The sequence below is a fragment of the Schistocerca piceifrons genome, unplaced genomic scaffold, assembly GCF_021461385.2.
Source record: "Schistocerca piceifrons isolate TAMUIC-IGC-003096 unplaced genomic scaffold, iqSchPice1.1 HiC_scaffold_538, whole genome shotgun sequence".
In the NCBI taxonomy this organism is placed as follows: domain Eukaryota; kingdom Metazoa; phylum Arthropoda; class Insecta; order Orthoptera; family Acrididae; genus Schistocerca; species Schistocerca piceifrons.
The window spans coordinates 337,208-356,599 of NW_025728775.1; the positions used below are offsets into that span (position 1 = coordinate 337,208).

At 48.0% G+C, this 19,392-nt stretch overlaps 1 protein-coding gene and 26 non-coding genes across 28 annotated transcripts; 18 read left to right on the forward strand and 9 right to left on the reverse strand.

The window, feature by feature from the left end:
- Positions 1-80: 80 nt before the first annotated feature.
- Trnap-agg lies at positions 81-153 on the reverse strand. The gene has a single exon. It is a non-coding gene; the product is annotated as a tRNA-Pro (tRNA).
- Positions 154-641: 488 nt separating this feature from the next.
- On the forward strand, positions 642-714 carry Trnav-cac. Its single transcript has one exon. It is a non-coding gene; the product is annotated as a tRNA-Val (tRNA).
- Positions 715-872: 158 nt separating this feature from the next.
- On the forward strand, positions 873-945 carry Trnav-aac. Its single transcript has one exon. It is a non-coding gene; the product is annotated as a tRNA-Val (tRNA).
- A 193-nt stretch (positions 946-1,138) lies between these two features.
- Trnap-agg lies at positions 1,139-1,210 on the reverse strand. The gene has a single exon. It is a non-coding gene; the product is annotated as a tRNA-Pro (tRNA).
- Positions 1,211-1,918: 708 nt separating this feature from the next.
- On the forward strand, positions 1,919-1,991 carry Trnav-aac. Its single transcript has one exon. It is a non-coding gene; the product is annotated as a tRNA-Val (tRNA).
- A 193-nt stretch (positions 1,992-2,184) lies between these two features.
- On the reverse strand, positions 2,185-2,256 carry Trnap-agg. The gene has a single exon. It is a non-coding gene; the product is annotated as a tRNA-Pro (tRNA).
- A 488-nt stretch (positions 2,257-2,744) lies between these two features.
- Positions 2,745-2,817, forward strand: Trnav-cac. Its single transcript has one exon. It is a non-coding gene; the product is annotated as a tRNA-Val (tRNA).
- Positions 2,818-2,975: 158 nt separating this feature from the next.
- Trnai-aau lies at positions 2,976-3,048 on the forward strand. The gene has a single exon. It is a non-coding gene; the product is annotated as a tRNA-Ile (tRNA).
- Positions 3,049-3,241: 193 nt separating this feature from the next.
- On the reverse strand, positions 3,242-3,313 carry Trnap-agg. The gene has a single exon. It is a non-coding gene; the product is annotated as a tRNA-Pro (tRNA).
- A 488-nt stretch (positions 3,314-3,801) lies between these two features.
- Trnav-cac lies at positions 3,802-3,874 on the forward strand. The gene has a single exon. It is a non-coding gene; the product is annotated as a tRNA-Val (tRNA).
- A 158-nt stretch (positions 3,875-4,032) lies between these two features.
- On the forward strand, positions 4,033-4,105 carry Trnav-aac. Its single transcript has one exon. It is a non-coding gene; the product is annotated as a tRNA-Val (tRNA).
- A 193-nt stretch (positions 4,106-4,298) lies between these two features.
- Trnap-agg lies at positions 4,299-4,370 on the reverse strand. The gene has a single exon. It is a non-coding gene; the product is annotated as a tRNA-Pro (tRNA).
- A 488-nt stretch (positions 4,371-4,858) lies between these two features.
- Positions 4,859-4,931, forward strand: Trnav-cac. Its single transcript has one exon. It is a non-coding gene; the product is annotated as a tRNA-Val (tRNA).
- A 158-nt stretch (positions 4,932-5,089) lies between these two features.
- On the forward strand, positions 5,090-5,162 carry Trnav-aac. Its single transcript has one exon. It is a non-coding gene; the product is annotated as a tRNA-Val (tRNA).
- Positions 5,163-5,355: 193 nt separating this feature from the next.
- On the reverse strand, positions 5,356-5,427 carry Trnap-agg. Its single transcript has one exon. It is a non-coding gene; the product is annotated as a tRNA-Pro (tRNA).
- Positions 5,428-5,915: 488 nt separating this feature from the next.
- On the forward strand, positions 5,916-5,988 carry Trnav-cac. The gene has a single exon. It is a non-coding gene; the product is annotated as a tRNA-Val (tRNA).
- A 158-nt stretch (positions 5,989-6,146) lies between these two features.
- Positions 6,147-6,219, forward strand: Trnav-aac. The gene has a single exon. It is a non-coding gene; the product is annotated as a tRNA-Val (tRNA).
- A 193-nt stretch (positions 6,220-6,412) lies between these two features.
- On the reverse strand, positions 6,413-6,484 carry Trnap-agg. Its single transcript has one exon. It is a non-coding gene; the product is annotated as a tRNA-Pro (tRNA).
- Positions 6,485-6,972: 488 nt separating this feature from the next.
- Trnav-cac lies at positions 6,973-7,045 on the forward strand. Its single transcript has one exon. It is a non-coding gene; the product is annotated as a tRNA-Val (tRNA).
- Positions 7,046-7,203: 158 nt separating this feature from the next.
- On the forward strand, positions 7,204-7,276 carry Trnav-aac. Its single transcript has one exon. It is a non-coding gene; the product is annotated as a tRNA-Val (tRNA).
- A 6,285-nt stretch (positions 7,277-13,561) lies between these two features.
- On the forward strand, positions 13,562-13,634 carry Trnav-cac. Its single transcript has one exon. It is a non-coding gene; the product is annotated as a tRNA-Val (tRNA).
- A 158-nt stretch (positions 13,635-13,792) lies between these two features.
- On the forward strand, positions 13,793-13,865 carry Trnav-aac. The gene has a single exon. It is a non-coding gene; the product is annotated as a tRNA-Val (tRNA).
- An 839-nt stretch (positions 13,866-14,704) lies between these two features.
- LOC124754858 (SWI/SNF-related matrix-associated actin-dependent regulator of chromatin subfamily A containing DEAD/H box 1 homolog) lies at positions 14,705-17,610 on the reverse strand. Of its 2 annotated transcripts, none has more exons than XM_047249038.1 (2): positions 17,598-17,610; positions 14,705-17,387 (listed from the first exon to the last, which is right to left on the reverse strand). In XM_047249038.1, the coding sequence occupies exon 2, from the start codon at positions 16,962-16,964 to the stop codon at positions 14,724-14,726; it is 2,241 nt and encodes a 746-aa protein (XP_047104994.1). In that variant the 5' UTR covers positions 16,965-17,387; positions 17,598-17,610; the 3' UTR covers positions 14,705-14,723. The 2 variants fall into 2 exon arrangements, with proteins under 2 accessions (XP_047104994.1, XP_047104995.1); XM_047249039.1 differs by lacking the exon at positions 17,598-17,610 and having other exon boundaries at positions 14,705-16,961; positions 17,010-17,505.
- A 217-nt stretch (positions 17,611-17,827) lies between these two features.
- On the forward strand, positions 17,828-17,900 carry Trnav-aac. The gene has a single exon. It is a non-coding gene; the product is annotated as a tRNA-Val (tRNA).
- Positions 17,901-18,093: 193 nt separating this feature from the next.
- Positions 18,094-18,165, reverse strand: Trnap-agg. The gene has a single exon. It is a non-coding gene; the product is annotated as a tRNA-Pro (tRNA).
- Positions 18,166-18,653: 488 nt separating this feature from the next.
- Positions 18,654-18,726, forward strand: Trnav-cac. The gene has a single exon. It is a non-coding gene; the product is annotated as a tRNA-Val (tRNA).
- A 158-nt stretch (positions 18,727-18,884) lies between these two features.
- On the forward strand, positions 18,885-18,957 carry Trnav-aac. The gene has a single exon. It is a non-coding gene; the product is annotated as a tRNA-Val (tRNA).
- The last annotated feature ends 435 nt before the right edge of the window (positions 18,958-19,392 follow it).

Here is a 19,392-nt window from a genome sequence, read left to right on the forward strand (position 1 = left end):
TATGAAATTCACTTTACACTGACGGGCAGCTTTTTGCGCTGACTCAGCCACCTACGTGCGACCAGTTTGCACAAAACGCTAGCGCTCGTCCGGGATTTGAACCCGGGACCTCCTGCACCCTAAGCAGGAATCGTACCCCTAGACCAACGAGCCCTGTGACAGCGTGAACGCCAATTATTTCAGCAAACTGCATCCCTCGAAGTCGTCCAGGGTGCTCTTTGAATCTGGTGCGGCTGGCGGGATGGGGAAGGTGCTTTCTGCCGGCAGTGCTGTTCTTCGACAGACTGTGTGGCGACACCGTGGGTCACGGGCAGCACCGTTCTCGGAGGTGCCGTGGCCCGCGGTCGGCGGCCTTCCAGGGCTATTGGCATCTTCATGTAGAGCTGCCGCCGGGTGCGCACTGCCTGCTGCTAAGGAGGTGATTGTTTTTGCTGATGTGACTTGCAATAACGACTGCGCGAAACGCCGCTATCTCGTTGGGGATGCTACGACATACACCCTCTCGAGCACCCCGAATACTTGTTGAGCCCTCGGCTACGATGGGTTTCAGGCTGTCAAATGAACTATGGTGTGTGCATGCGCGGACGGGAGAAAGGCTGAGGCGTCTTCGAGTGTACAAGGATGGACAGAGCGTATCCGTCGTTTCCGTAGTGTAGCGGTTATCACGTCTGCTTCACACGCAGAAGGTCCCCGGTTCGATCCCGGGCGGGAACAGTATTTTCCTGCCTATGTCGCATACTACTCGAGTGAGCCACGTCGTGTGTGGATCTGCTACATGTACCTTCGTCATGCAAGTGCCGCATTTACTGAATTTTTAAGTTACGATGGCAACCTTGCTACAAGTTCTCTGAGAAGCAAGAACGAAAGCAGTAGTTTCCGTGGTGTAGCGGTTATCACGTCTGCCTAACACGCAGAAGGTCCCCGGTTCGATCCCGGGCTGAAACACTTTTTCATCACTTTAAACAAGACATACCGACAAGCATTTGCCACGTTCTGTACCTAAAGCTTGGCAATCACCTTCATACGTCGGACCAGACGGTCATTTCTTTACACCAAGTATGAAATTCACTTTACACTGACGGGCAGCTTTTTGCGCTGACTCAGCCACCTACGTGCGACCAGTTTGCACAAAACGCTAGGGCTCGTCCGGGATTTGAACCCGGGACCTGCTGCACCCTAAGCAGGAATCATACCCCTAGACCAACGAGCCCTGTGACAGCGTGAACGCCAATTATTTCAGCAAACTGCATCCCTCGAAGTCGTCCAGGGTGCTCTTTGAATCTGGTGCGGCTGGCGGGATGGGGAAGGTGCTTTCTGCCGGCAGTGCTGTTCTTCGACAGACTGTGTGGCGACACCGTGGGTCACGGGCAGCACCGTTCTCGGAGGTGCCGTGGCCCGCGGTCGGCGGCCTTCCAGGGCTATTGGCATCTTCATGTAGAGCTGCCGCCGGGTGCGCACTGCCTGCTGCTAAGGAGGTGATTGTTTTTGCTGATGTGACTTGCAACAACGACTGCGCGAAACGCCGCTATCTCGTTGGGGATGCTACGACATACACCCTCTCGAGCACCCCGAATACTTGTTGAGCCCTCGGCTACGATGGGTTTCAGGCTGTCAAATGAACTATGGTGTGTGCATGCGCGGACGGGAGAAAGGCTGAGGCGTCTTCGAGTGTACAAGGATGGACAGAGCGTATCCGTCGTTTCCGTAGTGTAGCGGTTATCACGTCTGCTTCACACGCAGAAGGTCCCCGGGCGGGAACAGTATTTTCCTGCCTATGTCGCATACTACTCGAGTGAGCCACGTCGTGTGTGGATCTGCTACATGTACCTTCGTCATGCAAGTGCCGCATTTACTGAATTTTTAAGTTACGATGGCAACCTTGCTACAAGTTCTCTGAGAAGCAAGAACGAAAGCAGTAGTTTCCGTGGTGTAGCGGTTATCACGTCTGCCTAACACGCAGAATGTCCCCGGTTCGATCCCGGGCGGAAACACTTTTTCATCACTTTAAACAAGACGTACCGACAAGCATTTGCCACGTTCTGTACCTAAAGCTTGGCAATCACCTTCATACGTCGGACCAGACGGTCATTTCTTTACACCAAGTATGAAATTCACTTTACACTGACGGGCAGCTTTTTGCGCTGACTCAGCCACCTACGTGCGACCAGTTTGCACAAAACGCTAGGGCTCGTCCGGGATTTGAACCGGGGACCTCCTGCACCCTAAGCAGGAATCATACCCCTAGACCAACGAGCCCTGTGACACCGTGAACGCCAATTATTTCAGCAAACTGCATCCCTCGAAGTCGTCCAGGGTGCTCTTTGAATCTGGTGCGGCTGGCGGGATGGGGAAGGTGCTTTCTGCCGGCAGTGCTGTTCTTCGACAGACTGTGTGGCGACACCGTGGGTCACGGGCAGCACCGTTCTCGGAGGTGCCGTGGCCCGCGGTCGGCGGCCTTCCAGGGCTATTGGCATCTTCATGTAGAGCTGCCGCCGGGTGCGCACTGCCTGCTGCTAAGGAGGTGATTGTTTTTGCTGATTTGACTTGCAATAACGACTGCGCGAAACGCCGCTATCTCGTTGGGGATGCTACGACATACACCCTCTCGAGCACCCCGAATACTTGTTGAGCCCTCGGCTACGATGGGTTTCAGGCTGTCAAATGAACTATGGTGTGTGCATGCGCGGACGGGAGAAAGGCTGAGGCGTCTTTGAGTGTACAAGGATGGACAGAGCGTATCCGTCGTTTCCGTAGTGTAGCGGTTATTACGTCTGCTTCACACGCAGAAGGTCCCCGGTTCGATCCATGGCGGGAACAGTATTTTCCTGCCTATGTCGCATACTACTCGAGTGAGCCACGTCGTGTGTGGATCTGCTACATGTACCTTCGTCATGCAAGTGCCGCATTTACTGAATTTTTAAGTTACGATGGCAACCTTGCTACAAGTTCTCTGAGAAGCAAGAACGAAAGCAGTAGTTTCCGTGGTGTAGCGGTTATCACGTCTGCCTAATACGCAGAAGGTCCCCGGTTCGATCCCGGGCGGAAACACATTTTCATCACTTTAAACAAGACGTACCGACAAGCATTTGCCACGTTCTGTACCTAAAGCTTGGCAATCACCTTCATACGTCGGACCAGACGGTCATTTCTTTACACCAAGTATGAAATTCACTTTACACTGACGGGCAGCTTTTTGCGCTGACTCAGCCACCTACGTGCGACCAGTTTGCACAAAACGCTAGGGCTCGTCCGGGATTTGAACCGGGGACCTCCTGCACCCTAAGCAGGAATCATACCCCTAGACCAACGAGCCCTGTGACAGCGTGAACGCCAATTATTTCAGCAAACTGCATCCCTCGAAGTCGTCCAGGGTGCTCTTTGAATCTGGTGCGGCTGGCGGGATGGGGAAGGTGCTTTCTGCCGGCAGTGCTGTTCTTCGACAGACTGTGTGGCGACACCGTGGGTCACGGGCAGCACCGTTCTCGGAGGTGCCGTGGCCCGCGGTCGGCGGCCTTCCAGGGCTATTGGCATCTTCATGTAGAGCTGCCGCCGGGTGCGCACTGCCTGCTGCTAAGGAGGTGATTGTTTTTGCTGATTTGACTTGCAATAACGACTGCGCGAAACGCCGCTATCTCGTTGGGGATGCTACGACATACACCCTCTCGAGCACCCCGAATACTTGTTGAGCCCTCGGCTACGATGGGTTTCAGGCTGTCAAATGAACTATGGTGTGTGCATGCGCGGACGGGAGAAAGGCTGAGGCGTCTTCGAGTGTACAAGGATCTACAGAGCGTATCCGTCGTTTCCGTAGTGTAGCGGTTATCACGTCTGCTTCACACGCAGAAGGTCCCCGGTTCGATCCCGGGCGGGAACAGTATTTTCCTGCCTATGTCGCATACTACTCGAGTGAGCCACGTCGTGTGTGGATCTGCTACATGTACCTTCGTCATGCAAGTGCCGCATTTACTGAATTTTTAAGTTACGATGGCAACCTTGCTACAAGTTCTCTGAGAAGCAAGAACGAAAGCAGTAGTTTCCGTGGTGTAGCGGTTATCACGTCTGCCTAACACGCAGAAGGTCCCCGGTTCGATCCCGGGCGGAAACACTTTTTCATCACTTTAAACAAGACGTACCGACAAGCATTTGCCACGTTCTGTACCTAAAGCTTGGCAATCACCTTCATACGTCGGACCAGACGGTCATTTCTTTACACCAAGTATGAAATTCACTTTACACTGACGGGCAGCTTTTTGCGCTGACTCAGCCACCTACGTGCGACCAGTTTGCACAAAACGCTAGGGCTCGTCCGGGATTTGAACCGGGGACCTCCTGCACCCTAAGCAGGAATCATACCCCTAGACCAACGAGCCCTGTGACAGCGTGAACGCCAATTATTTCAGCAAACTGCATCCCTCGAAGTCGTCCAGGGTGCTCTTTGAATCTGGTGCGGCTGGCGGGATGGGGAAGGTGCTTTCTGCCGGCAGTGCTGTTCTTCGACAGACTGTGTGGCGACACCGTGGGTCACGGGCAGCACCGTTCTCGGAGGTGCCGTGGCCCGCGGTCGGCGGCCTTCCAGGGCTATTGGCATCTTCATGTAGAGCTGCCGCCGGGTGCGCACTGCCTGCTGCTAAAGAGGTGATTGTTTTTGCTGATTTGACTTGCAATAACGACTGCGCGAAACGCCGCTATCTCGTTGGGGATGCTACGACATACACCCTCTCGAGCACCCCGAATACTTGTTGAGCCCTCGGCTACGATGGGTTTCAGGCTGTCAAATGAACTATGGTGTGTGCATGCGCGGACGGGAGAAAGGCTGAGGCGTCTTCGAGTGTACAAGGATGGACAGAGCGTATCCGTCGTTTCCGTAGTGTAGCGGTTATTACGTCTGCTTCACACGCAGAAGGTCCCCGGTTCGATCCATGGCGGGAACAGTATTTTCCTGCCTATGTCGCATACTACTCGAGTGAGCCACGTCGTGTGTGGATCTGCTACATGTACCTTCGTCATGCAAGTGCCGCATTTACTGAATTTTTAAGTTACGATGGCAACCTTGCTACAAGTTCTCTGAGAAGCAAGAACGAAAGCAGTAGTTTCCGTGGTGTAGCGGTTATCACGTCTGCCTAACACGCAGAAGGTCCCCGGTTCGATCCCGGGCGGAAACACTTTTTCATCACTTTAAACAAGACGTACCGACAAGCATTTGCCACGTTCTGTACCTAAAGCTTGGCAATCACCTTCATACGTCGGACCAGACGGTCATTTCTTTACACCAAGTATGAAATTCACTTTACACTGACGGGCAGCTTTTTGCGCTGACTCAGCCACCTACGTGCGACCAGTTTGCACAAAACGCTAGGGCTCGTCCGGGATTTGAACCGGGGACCTCCTGCACCCTAAGCAGGAATCATACCCCTAGACCAACGAGCCCTGTGACAGCGTGAACGCCAATTATTTCAGCAAACTGCATCCCTCGAAGTCGTCCAGGGTGCTCTTTGAATCTGGTGCGGCTGGCGGGATGGGGAAGGTGCTTTCTGCCGGCAGTGCTGTTCTTCGACAGACTGTGTGGCGACACCGTGGGTCACGGGCAGCACCGTTCTCGGAGGTGCCGTGGCCCGCGGTCGGCGGCCTTCCAGGGCTATTGGCATCTTCATGTAGAGCTGCCGCCGGGTGCGCACTGCCTGCTGCTAAGGAGGTGATTGTTTTTGCTGATTTGACTTGCAATAACGACTGCGCGAAACGCCGCTATCTCGTTGGGGATGCTACGACATACACCCTCTCGAGCACCCCGAATACTTGTTGAGCCCTCGGCTACGATGGGTTTCAGGCTGTCAAATGAACTATGGTGTGTGCATGCGCGGACGGGAGAAAGGCTGAGGCGTCTTCGAGTGTACAAGGATGGACAGAGCGTATCCGTCGTTTCCGTAGTGTAGCGGTTATCACGTCTGCTTCACACGCAGAAGGTCCCCGGTTCGATCCATGGCGGGAACAGTATTTTCCTGCCTATGTCGCATACTACTCGAGTGAGCCACGTCGTGTGTGGATCTGCTACATGTACCTTCGTCATGCAAGTGCCGCATTTACTGAATTTTTAAGTTACGATGGCAACCTTGCTACAAGTTCTCTGAGAAGCAAGAACGAAAGCAGTAGTTTCCGTGGTGTAGCGGTTATCACGTCTGCCTAACACGCAGAAGGTCCCCGGTTCGATCCCGGGCGGAAACACTTTTTCATCACTTTAAACAAGACGTACCGACAAGCATTTGCCACGTTCTGTACCTAAAGCTTGGCAATCACCTTCATACGTCGGACCAGACGGTCATTTCTTTACACCAAGTATGAAATTCACTTTACACTGACGGGCAGCTTTTTGCGCTGACTCAGCCACCTACGTGCGACCAGTTTGCACAAAACGCTAGGGCTCGTCCGGGATTTGAACCGGGGACCTCCTGCACCCTAAGCAGGAATCATACCCCTAGACCAACGAGCCCTGTGACAGCGTGAACGCCAATTATTTCAGCAAACTGCATCCCTCGAAGTCGTCCAGGGTGCTCTTTGAATCTGGTGCGGCTGGCGGGATGGGGAAGGTGCTTTCTGCCGGCAGTGCTGTTCTTCGACAGACTGTGTGGCGACACCGTGGGTCACGGGCAGCACCGTTCTCGGAGGTGCCGTGGCCCGCGGTCGGCGGCCTTCCAGGGCTATTGGCATCTTCATGTAGAGCTGCCGCCGGGTGCGCACTGCCTGCTGCTAAGGAGGTGATTGTTTTTGCTGATTTGACTTGCAATAACGACTGCGCGAAACGCCGCTATCTCGTTGGGGATGCTACGACATACACCCTCTCGAGCACCCCGAATACTTGTTGAGCCCTCGGCTACGATGGGTTTCAGGCTGTCAAATGAACTATGGTGTGTGCATGCGCGGACGGGAGAAAGGCTGAGGCGTCTTCGAGTGTACAAGGATGGACAGAGCGTATCCGTCGTTTCCGTAGTGTAGCGGTTATCACGTCTGCTTCACACGCAGAAGGTCCCCGGTTCGATCCATGGCGGGAACAGTATTTTCCTGCCTATGTCGCATACTACTCGAGTGAGCCACGTCGTGTGTGGATCTGCTACATGTACCTTCGTCATGCAAGTGCCGCATTTACTGAATTTTTAAGTTACGATGGCAACCTTGCTACAAGTTCTCTGAGAAGCAAGAACGAAAGCAGTAGTTTCCGTGGTGTAGCGGTTATCACGTCTGCCTAACACGCAGAAGGTCCCCGGTTCGATGCCGGGCGGAAACACTTTTTCATCACTTTAAACAAGACATACCGACAAGCATTTGCCACGTTCTGTACCTAAAGCTTGGCAATCACCTTCATACGTCGGACCAGACGGTCATTTCTTTACACCAAGTATGAAATTCACTTTACACTGACGGGCAGCTTTTTGCGCTGACTCAGCCACCTACGTGCGACCAGTTTGCACAAAACGCTAGGGCTCGTCCGGGATTTGAACCCGGGACCTCCTGCACCCTAAGCAGGAATCATACCCCTTTTTTTTTTTTTTTTTCTTTTCCTTAACCACTTTTTTTTTTTTTTTTTTATTTAGTCAGACGCCTTAACCACTTTTTTTTTTTTATTTTCTAGTCAGACGCGTTAACCACTTTTTTTTTTTTATTTTGAAGTCCGACGCCTGATCCATTTTTCTTTTTTTTATGCTTTATCCATTTTTTTTTTCTTTTTGTATTTCTTTCACTGTAATGACCCAGTGCAGCTCGGGGGAGGCGCGTTGGGCAGGGGTCGAAACCCGAGGCCTGGCCATGACGTCTCCTCCTCCCTGCACTGAAGCACAGTGGCACCAATACGTAGTAATTTTCCTTGGTTCAGAGTCTTATGATACTTATATGTGGACACGGGGCTTGTGATGCAGTGTCTATCCAAACAGGTAAAAGCTTGGCAGGAAAGCAAAATAAGTAAGAGCTAGCGAGAATGTCTTCCCTATCATGAAGTGAGATCAGTATGCCCCTATACCGGTGCCATTAATGTAACTGGCGCAGGAGCGATCAATAGAAGTGGAAACTTAACCAATCCCCTGCTTTTCGAAGACAATACTAAGCATATTCGCAAAGTCCCTCTTAAGATGTGGGAGAGATTGTTGCGTCCAGTACTCATGAAGCATGTAACCAATAAACGAAATAAAATCGGAAATACCATCACCATCAACCACTGCAAAAATGTAACGGCCAAGAAGCCACATAATGGTATTGTTCTTTGTCCCGGGATAAAAAACCGTGTCCGGCCAGCAGAGAATATCAGTTGTAAATGCCGATTCCGAGCTCCTGGTGAGTAACGCCAATTGTCGGCGCAGCCAGTACCACATGCGAAGACGGTCAGCGCAGGTAAATCGGTGTTGGAGTGTATCAACACAACCACACGTTTGACAAAGCGGAGAGACACTTAAACCTAAGCGATGAAGTCGTTCGTTCGTAGGAATCAGCTGGTGAACTACCTTATACCATAGGGAGGCAACAGGTGCTGAATGAACGGGTAAGCTAATATTCGTCCATATGTGACGCCAATTAAAACGGGGATATTGCAAAACAATCGGGATGGAAGAAGAAGACCTGTGCCATTTGTCAAGCAGTGTTCGCATAGTAAAAACAGAACGACGTTGGAAGTGGAGATCCAGATAACTAATCTCAATGTAGAAGTCCCGAACATGCCGTAGCTTCGCATTTAGAGGCCCTACGTTAATAGGCGGTGACAAGCTCGCAGGACGAACGACATGGAATAATCGCGAAGTAACAGTCGGGGACTCAGAAAATAAAAGATGGAGGGTGCGCTTAACATAAAGGGCCGCAGCCTTGACACGGACATCGGTGAACGACAAGCCGCCCGCAAGACGCGGCTTCGTAAGAACATCACAACGTAATTTAAAAATGTGCCCCCGCCAAATATATCTGTTGATAAGCTGGACCATTTTTGCACCCTGCATTCTTGGAAGCGGAAACAACTGAGCAACGTAAAATACTTTACATAAAACATAAGTGTCTAATACACGCTTTTTTTGCAGTAGCGGTATCGAACGCCATGAGTGTTCGAATAAAACACCTTGAAGCTTGGAAATGGCCACTTGCCAATTTTTTGCAGCCATACGAAGAGGACACCGTTCAAGATAGATGCCTAAATGTGTATGGTGTTCAACAGCCGTAACCCACGGAACAACCACATTTTCAAAGCCCCGCAAATTCAGAAGTTTGCTTTTATGGGGGTTGAGACGAGAACCGGAGGCCGCAGAAAATTTATCTAGTTCCATTTTCAACTGCGGCACTTCTGCGGCGGAACGAAGCAAAACAACCAAATCATCAGCATAAGCTGTTGCTGTCAGGGTAACCCCAGAAATCGTAAGACCACGAAGTGTCGAGTTGAGACGAGAGAGGAGTGGTTGAAGGGAGAGAGCATAAAGGGTCATGGATAAAGGGCTACCTTGCGGGACGCCACGTTTAATATCAATGACCTTCGTTAGCTGGCCATTAATGTCAATCTTAGCAGAAATACCAGTCGTCATATTCTTAAGTACCAGCAGCGCCTTTTCATTAAAACCGAGTCGGCGCAGCAGAAGCTCTAAAAACAAATGGGACACACGATCAAAAGCCTTACTAAAATCAACAAATAAAAGCGCACAGGAAATATTGGTGACAGCGACAATCGACACGACATCACGATACCCCGCCAGAGGAGTCAATATGGAGCGCCCTGGAAAGCAGCTTTGACAAGGAGTTATCACAGGTGTAAGCAAGAGGGATAGACGTGCATTAACAGCCCTAGCAGCCGTCTTATAATCAAAATTTAAAAGGGTTAAAGGACGAAAGTCACTAGCTGTCTTCAAACCAGCAGATTTTGGTATCAGGACAACCGTACCTCTCTTGAAATCGGCTGGAATTGTGCCACCATTCAAGATTTCATTTACAATATCCGTAAAAACAGGCCCTATAATAGTCCAAAAGCGAACAAAAAATTCCTTAGGAAGGCCATCCGGACCAGGAGATTTGTGAGATGGTGAACAAGCAATGAAAGCTGAAATTTCGTCTGCAGTAAAAGGAGCTAAAAATTCCACATTATGGTCCTCTGTTAAAACTGATGGGATAGCAGTTAAAATCTCGTCAGCATCAAGCGGATCAGAATCAGCCACAGCATATAAGGTCTCATAGTAGCAGGTAAGTTCATGGGTTATTTGATTCTGTAAGGTAAGCCGGCAACCATCAGCTGCCATAAGGCCGTCAATCAATACACGTCGACGGTTCTTGTGGTGACGAAACAGGTGGTACATGGAAGTCATTTCATGTGCTAAGGTGGACGGCGGTTTAGATTTAATCTTCAATCCTTCCATCTGAAGCCGTTTAATACTAAGGAGCTTGGCTTTAATTTTCCGAATCTCAGAAAGGTGGGCACCTGTCATTCGAGAAGTATCATAAAGTTCGCGAAGCACCGAATAATAATACTCAAAAGTCAGTTTCAGATCTCGCGCTCTATTATAACTGTAGGACATTAAAGTGCGACGTAGTTTTGGCTTCGCACAGTGGATCCACCAGTGAAGCTTAGACGGATAGTATCGCAGAGAACGTAAACACATGTCCCACGCCGTCTGTATTAGAGGTTCGATGTCAGGGTCATCGAGCAAGGAGACATTTAATTTCCACAGCGGCCGATAAAGTTTAAGAGGCTGACGCTCCAAATTAATTATAACCGCAAGGGCACAATGATCCGTAAAACTGGCTGGAATAACATCTACATTTAAAACAGAAACACTAAGGGGATCAGAAATATACAATCGGTCCAGTCGACTACTTGACGTGGCAGTAAAAAATGTAAATTTAACTAAAGTGGGGTGTTTAACCTCCCACGCATCGCGTAGTCGTAGTTGACGTACAAGAGAATGTAGCTCGAAACAATAATTAAAATGAGGCGATTGGTCCTTAGCTTGTAATACACAATTAAAATCACCCCCCAATATCAAAGTCGCAGGATTTTTGCGTAAAAGATAAATCAGATCCTCTTTATAAAAACGAGACCTTTCCTGCCGTTTGCTGGAACCAGAGGGGGCGTAAATATTAACCAAGGTTGTGTCAAATAACCGACAACCAATACCCCTTCCCGAGTCTAAGAGCTCAATTTCGGTAACGGGGATACCGTCACGAATTAGTAAGGCAGTACCTGTGGAAAACTCAGGCGCAAAATTTATAATAGTGCGAAAGCCAGGAACAAACAGGTGTGCAACGGAGACTTCCTGCAGGAAAACAACATCAGCTGCAGAGTCATAAATGAACTGCTGCAGAGACGCTAACTTCAGAGCAGATTGAATGCTATTTATATTTAAGGTAATAAACGTGTACGCCTGCAACATCAACAAAACAAAAGGGAAAATGAACCCTAATTACACCACATTAGAAGCAACGACATCCAGATCATCAACATCAGACATGGCAGAGGGTGATTGCCCGGAATCAACGGAATCAGAGTCATCCTTTGCATGCTTGTGTTTTTTCCGCACCGCGTGAAGATTGGGGGGCACTTTCACCCGACGGCGTATCTGATGCACACCAGATTCAAGAGCAGGAGGAGTGGGGGGTTCGAGATCAGGCACGTCAACCAAGGCATCCGAAGGATTAGCAGGGCGAGAGGAATCAGAAGAAGGAGCAAGCAAGGGGAAAATTGCATCAGGAACATCGGCACCGGCATCAGAAGGTGTAGGTATTGGAAGTGTAGGAGGTGGAGAGATAGGGTTGGAATCCGCTGAAGCGGAGCGCGCAGTTCTAGAAGCGATTTTCCGACAAACAGCTGTCTGCACCGAAGTGTCGTCAACATGTTGTGATGCCTGTGTCGGGGGGGATGTCAACACCACCTCGACCGAATGTTGGGGCTCTTGCGCCGACGGCGTGGCAGCAAGTTTGACGTCATCAGGCAAAGCAGGAGACACAGTGGGAACAGAATCCAAAACAAGCATGGGAGATTCCGGAAGTCTCTCGTCAGATCCGCAAACCGGCTGCGAAACAGCAGCTTCGTCATCAGTGCTACCGGTATCACTAGCACGACGGCGTTTGTTATTGGAAACAGACGGGATCGGTGTAGAAGCAGCCGATACATCTGGGCGAGTGGGTAACGGGGGAAAACCTGCATCAGAGGAAGGTGTCACCCGTTGTGAAGAATCTACTGCAGGAGGCTGACACGAGACAGTGGAGGAAGCTGCTGGCACAAGATCGGCAACCGTTAATTTGCGGCGTTGTGCTAGCCCATTTTTAAGCACAAACACCCGCTTAGGGCAATTAGCACGAACATGACCATTTTCATTACATAGAAAACACGTACCAACTTGCCCCTCATAAGTAAGATGAACACGATAACCACATACAACCAGATGGGACGGTATGTTCGACTTAATATGCATTTCAACCGATCTGACACCATTATAACATTGCAGCTTATGTTGTGCAGACCAACGTTCATTTCGAATTGACCGAACGGTACCATAACCAAGCAAAGCTTCCTTGAGGTAACTGTTTTCAACTTCAGGGGGTAAATTATAAACCCGAACTGTGGTATACGTAATTTCAGCATTTGAAACAGTAATACTGCTAACAGAACCATCTCTATGACGGAACGACACTTGCTCACCATGTTTAAGTAAAATCTTATCTAGCAAAACCGGGTTCAACAATTTCACAAAAAAGCAGTAAAGTTCTGTGTCAAAATACGCCGTATGTACCTGGTCCGATGTAATGCCAATCGTATCCACAATCCATTCGTGAATTTCCAACGAAGTTGGTTGAACATTCCTGGTGGCCTTGTTAAACTGAAAACTGAGAGTACACTTCCGCGGAAACAACCGGGAAGCCATAAAACTTAATTAATGCGGCAAAAGCCGCTATACAACACAAGACACAACACAAACACTAAGGCGACGAAACAACGAAGAAAAGAAGACAAAGAAACGTCACACACAGAAAGTAAATAGTCACAACCCGAGGGAAACGGCGGATCGAATACACAGCACGTGCGATCGCTGTCGCGTCTCAAGCGGAACTGCCTAGACCAACGAGCCCTGTGACAGCGTGAACGCCAATTATTTCAGCAAACTGCATCCCTCGAAGTCGTCCAGGGTGCTCTTTGAATCTGGTGCGGCTGGCGGGATGGGGAAGGTGCTTTCTGCCGGCAGTGCTGTTCTTCGACAGACTGTGTGGCGACACCGTGGGTCACGGGCAGCACCGTTCTCGGAGGTGCCGTGGCCCGCGGTCGGCGGCCTTCCAGGGCTATTGGCATCTTCATGTAGAGCTGCCGCCGGGTGCGCACTGCCTGCTGCTAAGGAGGTGATTGTTTTTGCTGATGTGACTTGCAATAACGACTGCGCGAAACGCCGCTATCTCGTTGGGGATGCTACGACATACACCCTCTCGAGCACCCCGAATACTTGTTGAGCCCTCGGCTACGATGGGTTTCAGGCTGTCAAATGAACTATGGTGTGTGCATGCGCGGACGGGAGAAAGGCTGAGGCGTCTTCGACTGTACAAGGATGGACAGAGCGTATCCGTCGTTTCCGTAGTGTAGCGGTTATCACGTCTGCTTCACACGCAGAAGGTCCCCGGTTCGATCCCGGGCGGGAACAGTATTTTCCTGCCTATGTCGCATACTACTCGAGTGAGCCACGTCGTGTGTGGATCTGCTACATGTACCTTCGTCATGCAAGTGCCGCATTTACTGAATTTTTAAGTTACGATGGCAACCTTGCTACAAGTTCTCTGAGAAGCAAGAACGAAAGCAGTAGTTTCCGTGGTGTAGCGGTTATCACGTCCGCCTAACACGCAGAAGGTCCCCGGTTCAATCCCGGGCGGAAACACTTTTTCATCACTTTAAACAAGACATACCGACAAGCATTTGCCACGTTCTGTACCTAAAGCTTGGCAATCACCTTCATACGACGGACCAAACGGTCATTTCTTTACACCAAGTATGAAATTCACTTTACACTGACGGGCAGCTTTTTGCGCTGACTCAGCCACCTACGTGCGACCAGTTTGCACAAAACGCTAGGGCTCGTCCGGGATTTGAACCCGGGACCTCCTGCACCCTAAGCAGGAATCATACCCTTTTTTTTTTTTTTTTTTTTTTTTTTTTTACAAATTGAAAAAAATTTAATTACAACTATGTGTGACACCATACAGACTTCATAACAGATATTTCTGAAGGAAAACAAAATTAAAAATAATTACGACAAAAGTAGAACTGAATGTGCCCTCTCTACAATACAGTTTGTAGGTTCTTAATACTGAAAATGGATATCAAACCTCTGCAAGAGAGTTAAAATGTTAAGTAAAAGAGTAAGTAAAGCATATCACATTTCAGAAAGTACAGCTTCACCTAACATCAGGTAGCCATTCCTTTCAACTTAATATTCGATGCCTAAAAGTTTCTCGTTAAAGAAACAAATTATTATTTGACATATATATTTGCACCTATGCCAAATTTTCTCATTTAGGATATCATCATCACATTATTGGTAAACAAGACATACATAAATGCTCTGCCACTTATTCACCATCTGACGATAATTATATAATCCTGTTGTCTCGACACTATGTACAATGACTCATAATTACTCGATTCACACCAGTAACACACGCCTTTCCTTCCACAAGCAGTCATCAACAAAAACTGCAAACAAAGCTATGAACCGCTTTATTTAAGTATGTATAAATTATTTGCCAGCAGTCCTTGCTTCCAGTCCAAGTGCTTGTTTCAATAAACAAACTACATTCTTGCTGTCCGCAACATTATCTTCACTATTGATCTGTCGTTCCAATGAAAGCTTCTCCTGTGCTATTTGGAGCATTCCTTCTTCAATAGTTCCCTCACTAATTAACCTAATTACTGTCACATCTCTTGACTGCCCTACACGGTGACACCTATCTTCAGCTTGTTTATCATTGTATGGATTGAAATCAATATCATGGATGATTACTGTGTCAGCTGCAGTTAGATTTATCCCCATCCCTCCAGCTCGTGTTGACAGAAGAAAGATGAAAATACTGTCATCTTCATTAAATGTATTGATTAATTCCTGCCTAAATGTTACTTGGGTACTTCCGTCAAGACGAAGGTATGAATAATCTCGAAGTCTCAAGTACTCTTCCATAACATCCAACATGATCACAAACTGACTAAAAATCAGTACCCTGTGGCCTTCACTTTTCAGATTAGGCAGGATTTCATCAAACTTTTCAAACTTTCCAGACTCAAAGAATAATTCAGTAGGTAATGCATTCTTGGAAAGCTCCTTGAACTCTATGAACAACTGATGCAGTTGGAAATCCGACATACATGCTAGGTCTTCAAAGATGACATCTTCCTTGTCCCCTTTATATGATGGGTTACGGGCAAGATATGCAGCACTACTTTTCAGCTGTTCGTCAGTGTAATTATACCGTAACAACAGAGGGTGATTTGCCATTTTACGCAAATCCATTGTCATACCTATTCCACTCAGACCGTCCCCCTCATTGCCGTCCGATAAATCAGTCTCTGTTGCAGCTTTTGAGAAGGCTTTAACCAGGTTATCATACATAATTTTCTGGTTTTTATTCATGGGACACATCACGAGAGATTCAGTCTTTTTGGGGAGGTCTTTCAATACCTCAGATTTCAGTCGCCTCAGTAGAAATGGTTTCATGATTCTTCGTGCTTGTGCAATCTGTTGTTGCTCAAATTGTGGTTGCTGGTCTTTCTTTTCATTTTCTACAGCTTGTTTCTGCCCTTTTGAAAATATCTTTTTTAAATCCTCTTTTCTTCCAGCAAACATATTTGGCATTAAAAATGTTAACAGCGACATAAGTTCCACTAAATTATTTTGCACTGGGGTACCAGTCAACAATACTCTTCTCCTCGCATTTATCCTCATCAGTGTTTCAAATCGCTGAGTTGTCATATTTTTTAACATGTGACCTTCATCTAGTATGACATAGTTTACTTCTAACACTCGGAACAGTTTTTTCTCTTCAGGTGAACTGTTTAGGACTGTATACGTTGTTATTACAACATCAACGTCATCCATGCCGCCCTTGATCCACTTAACACGCATTAGTCTTCTTTCATCAGGATGTCCATAATAAACAGCAACACGTAAAGATGGACACCATCTTTCAAATTCATTGCTCCAATTATCTAGAGTTGAGGAAGGTACTATTATTAAGTGAGGAACATTTTGTGCGATCCCAAGTTTCTTGAGATGTGCTAGGAATGCAATTATTTGGACAGTTTTTCCAAGTCCCATTTCATCAGCCAAAATTCCATTGACCTTCTGATTGTGTAGAACCATTAACCAGTTTAGGCCAACCATCTGATAAGCTGTTAGCTTGAGACCATCTGATAACAATTCTGGCTGCTCCTTTATGCCAGTAGCACCTTCAAGCACAGCTTTTTCTAACTTTTTGGCAAGTTTTACACATCTCTTCATTAGTTCCTTCACTTCCCTGCGGGTACTTAAGATATCCTGTGCAGAATTCAGTAACTCTGTACCAAGGTGTTTTCCACTCTGAAACTTTTCAACGAGATCACTCCAACTACTGAAAGGGCGCTGCTCAATAATTGCCTCTGCCTTCTTCTGCGAACAGTATGACATAGCTTTCAGTTCAGGAATTGTTGCCGTTGACAAAAACTCCAGGACTTTCTTCTTGTCATGGTTACTCACATCAGTTGTTTCAGTTTCAGAATCATCACTATCAAATAACCTTATCTTGAATGGCTGGGCATCATCATCATCAACATCAGATGTCCTGTCTTCAATATCCCTATAGCTTTTCTTTGCTTTCTTAACTTTCTTGTGCTGCAGTTCATCATCATTTTTTCTTTTAGCTGTATCAGAAAACTTCTCTTCACAGAGTCTGGCCATTGCTTGCTCCACATTCCAGTTGCTGCGTGCAAGGGCATCTTGTAATTCCATTTTATCTTTAGTGGGAAATGCATCTTCCAGGAAGTCAAGGCTTACTTGTTTTTCATGTATGTCATCAACAGCCTCAGGTTGTATGCCATCAACAGCCTCAGGTTCTACCCCATTCTCTACAGGAATAACCTCTTGTTCTTCAGAAACTGATGGTACTGGCTCGATAGGTATCTCTTGGATGTCATCATCGTCATCATCATCTATTATACAATAAGTAATCTTCTTACGCTGAAACGGCTACACGTCGTCATCATCATCATCTAGCTCTATCACGTTTGCATCAATGCCATTTCTAACTGGTTGGAAATCACAGTCATTGGAGATCCGTGGCAGTGTTGCTGCTGGTCCCTCTCTCTTAAACATATATATCTTATTCAGAAGACTGGGGCTACAGCTTGCATCTTCTGCCATTCTATACTATATCTCTCCGATCTGCTGATCAACAGTGGTTGTTCTGCCAGTTCTGTTTATATTTACGAAATCCTGACACAAAGTGATGTCACTACCTATCTCTATTAAAAAGTATACCGGAACGTGAGCACTTATAGATATGAAACGCATTTCACTTTTATTTTAAAATAACAAATTTTTCGTAGTTTTTTTCCTGCAATGAATTACATAAACACCACTTACCACAACATCAAACTGGGTTATCACGTCTGCTTCACACGCAGAAGGTCCCCGGTTCGATCCCGGGCGGGAACAGTATTTTCCTGCCTATGTCGCATACTACTCGAGTGAGCCACGTCGTGTGTGGATCTGCTACATGTACCTTCGTCATGCAAGTGCCGCATTTACTGAATTTTTTAGTTACGATGGCAACCTTGCTACAAGTTCTCTGAGAAGCAAGAACGAAAGCAGTAGTTTCCGTGGTGTAGCGGTTATCACGTCTGCCTAACACGCAGAAGGTTCCCGGTTCGATCCCGGGCGGAAACACTTTTTCATCACTTTAAACAAGACATACCGACAAGCATTTGCCACGTTCTGTACCTAAAGCTTGGCAATCACCTTCATACGTCGGACCAGACGGTCATTTCTTTACACCACGTATGAAATTCACTTTACACTGACGGGCAGCTTTTTGCGCTGACTCAGCCACCTACGTGCGACCAGTTTGCACAAAACGCTAGGGCTCGTCCGGGATTTGAACCCGGGACCTCCTGCACCCTAAGCAGGAATCGTACCCCTAGACCAACGAGCCCTGTGACAGCGTGAACGCCAATTATTTCAGCAAACTGCATCCCTCGAAGTCGTCCAGGGTGCTCTTTGAATCTGGTGCGGCTGGCGGGATGGGGAAGGTGCTTTCTGCCGGCAGTGCTGTTCTTCGACAGACTGTGTGGCGACACCGTGGGTCACGGGCAGCACCGTTCTCGGAGGTGCCGTGGCCCGCGGTCGGCGGCCTTCCAGGGCTATTGGCATCTTCATGTAGAGCTGCCGCCGGGTGCGCACTGCCTGCTGCTAAGGAGGTGATTGTTTTTGCTGATGTGACTTGCAATAACGACTGCGCGAAACGCCGCTATCTCGTTGGGGATGCTACGACATACACCCTCTCGAGCACCCCGAATACTTGTTGAGCCCTCGGCTACGATGGGTTTCAGGCTGTCAAATGAACTATGGTGTGTGCATGCGCGGACGGGAGAAAGGCTGAGGCGTCTTCGACTGTACAAGGATGGACAGAGCGTATCCGTCGTTTCCGTAGTGTAGCGGTTATCACGTCTGCTTCACACGCAGAAGGTCCCCGGTTCGATCCCGGGCGGGAACAGTATTTTCCTGCCTATGTCGCATACTACTCGAGTGAGCCACGTCGTGTGTGGATCTGCTACATGTACCTTCGTCATGCAAGTGCCGCATTTACTGAATTTTTAAGTTACGATGGCAACCTTGCTACAAGTTCTCTGAGAAGCAAGAACGAAAGCAGTAGTTTCCGTGGTGTAGCGGTTATCACGTCCGCCTAACACGCAGAAGGTCCCCGGTTCGATCCCGGGCGGAAACACTTTTTCATCACTTTAAACAAGACATACCGACAAGCATTTGCCACGTTCTGTACCTAAAGCTTGGCAATCACCTTCATACGACGGACCAAACGGTCATTTCTTTACACCAAGTATGAAATTCACTTTACACTGACGGGCAGCTTTTTGCGCTGACTCAGCCACCTACGTGCGACCAGTTTGCACAAAACGCTAGGGCTCGTCCGGGATTTGAACCCGGGACCTCCTGCACCCTAAGCAGGAATCATACCCCTTTTTTTTTTTTTTTTTTTTTTTTTTTTACAAATTGAAAAAAATTTAATTACAACTATGTGTGACACCATACAGACTTCATAACAGATATTTCTGAAGGAAAACAAAATTAAAAATAATTACGACAAAAGTAGAACTGAATGTGCCCTCTCTACAATACAGTTTGTAGGTTCTTAATACTGAAA

What these genes read in the sequence shown, in the direction of transcription:
- LOC124754858 (XM_047249038.1), bottom strand. Translation starts at nt 16,964, where the DNA reads ATGGAATTACAAGATGCCCTTGCACGCAGCAACTGGAATGTGGAGCAA.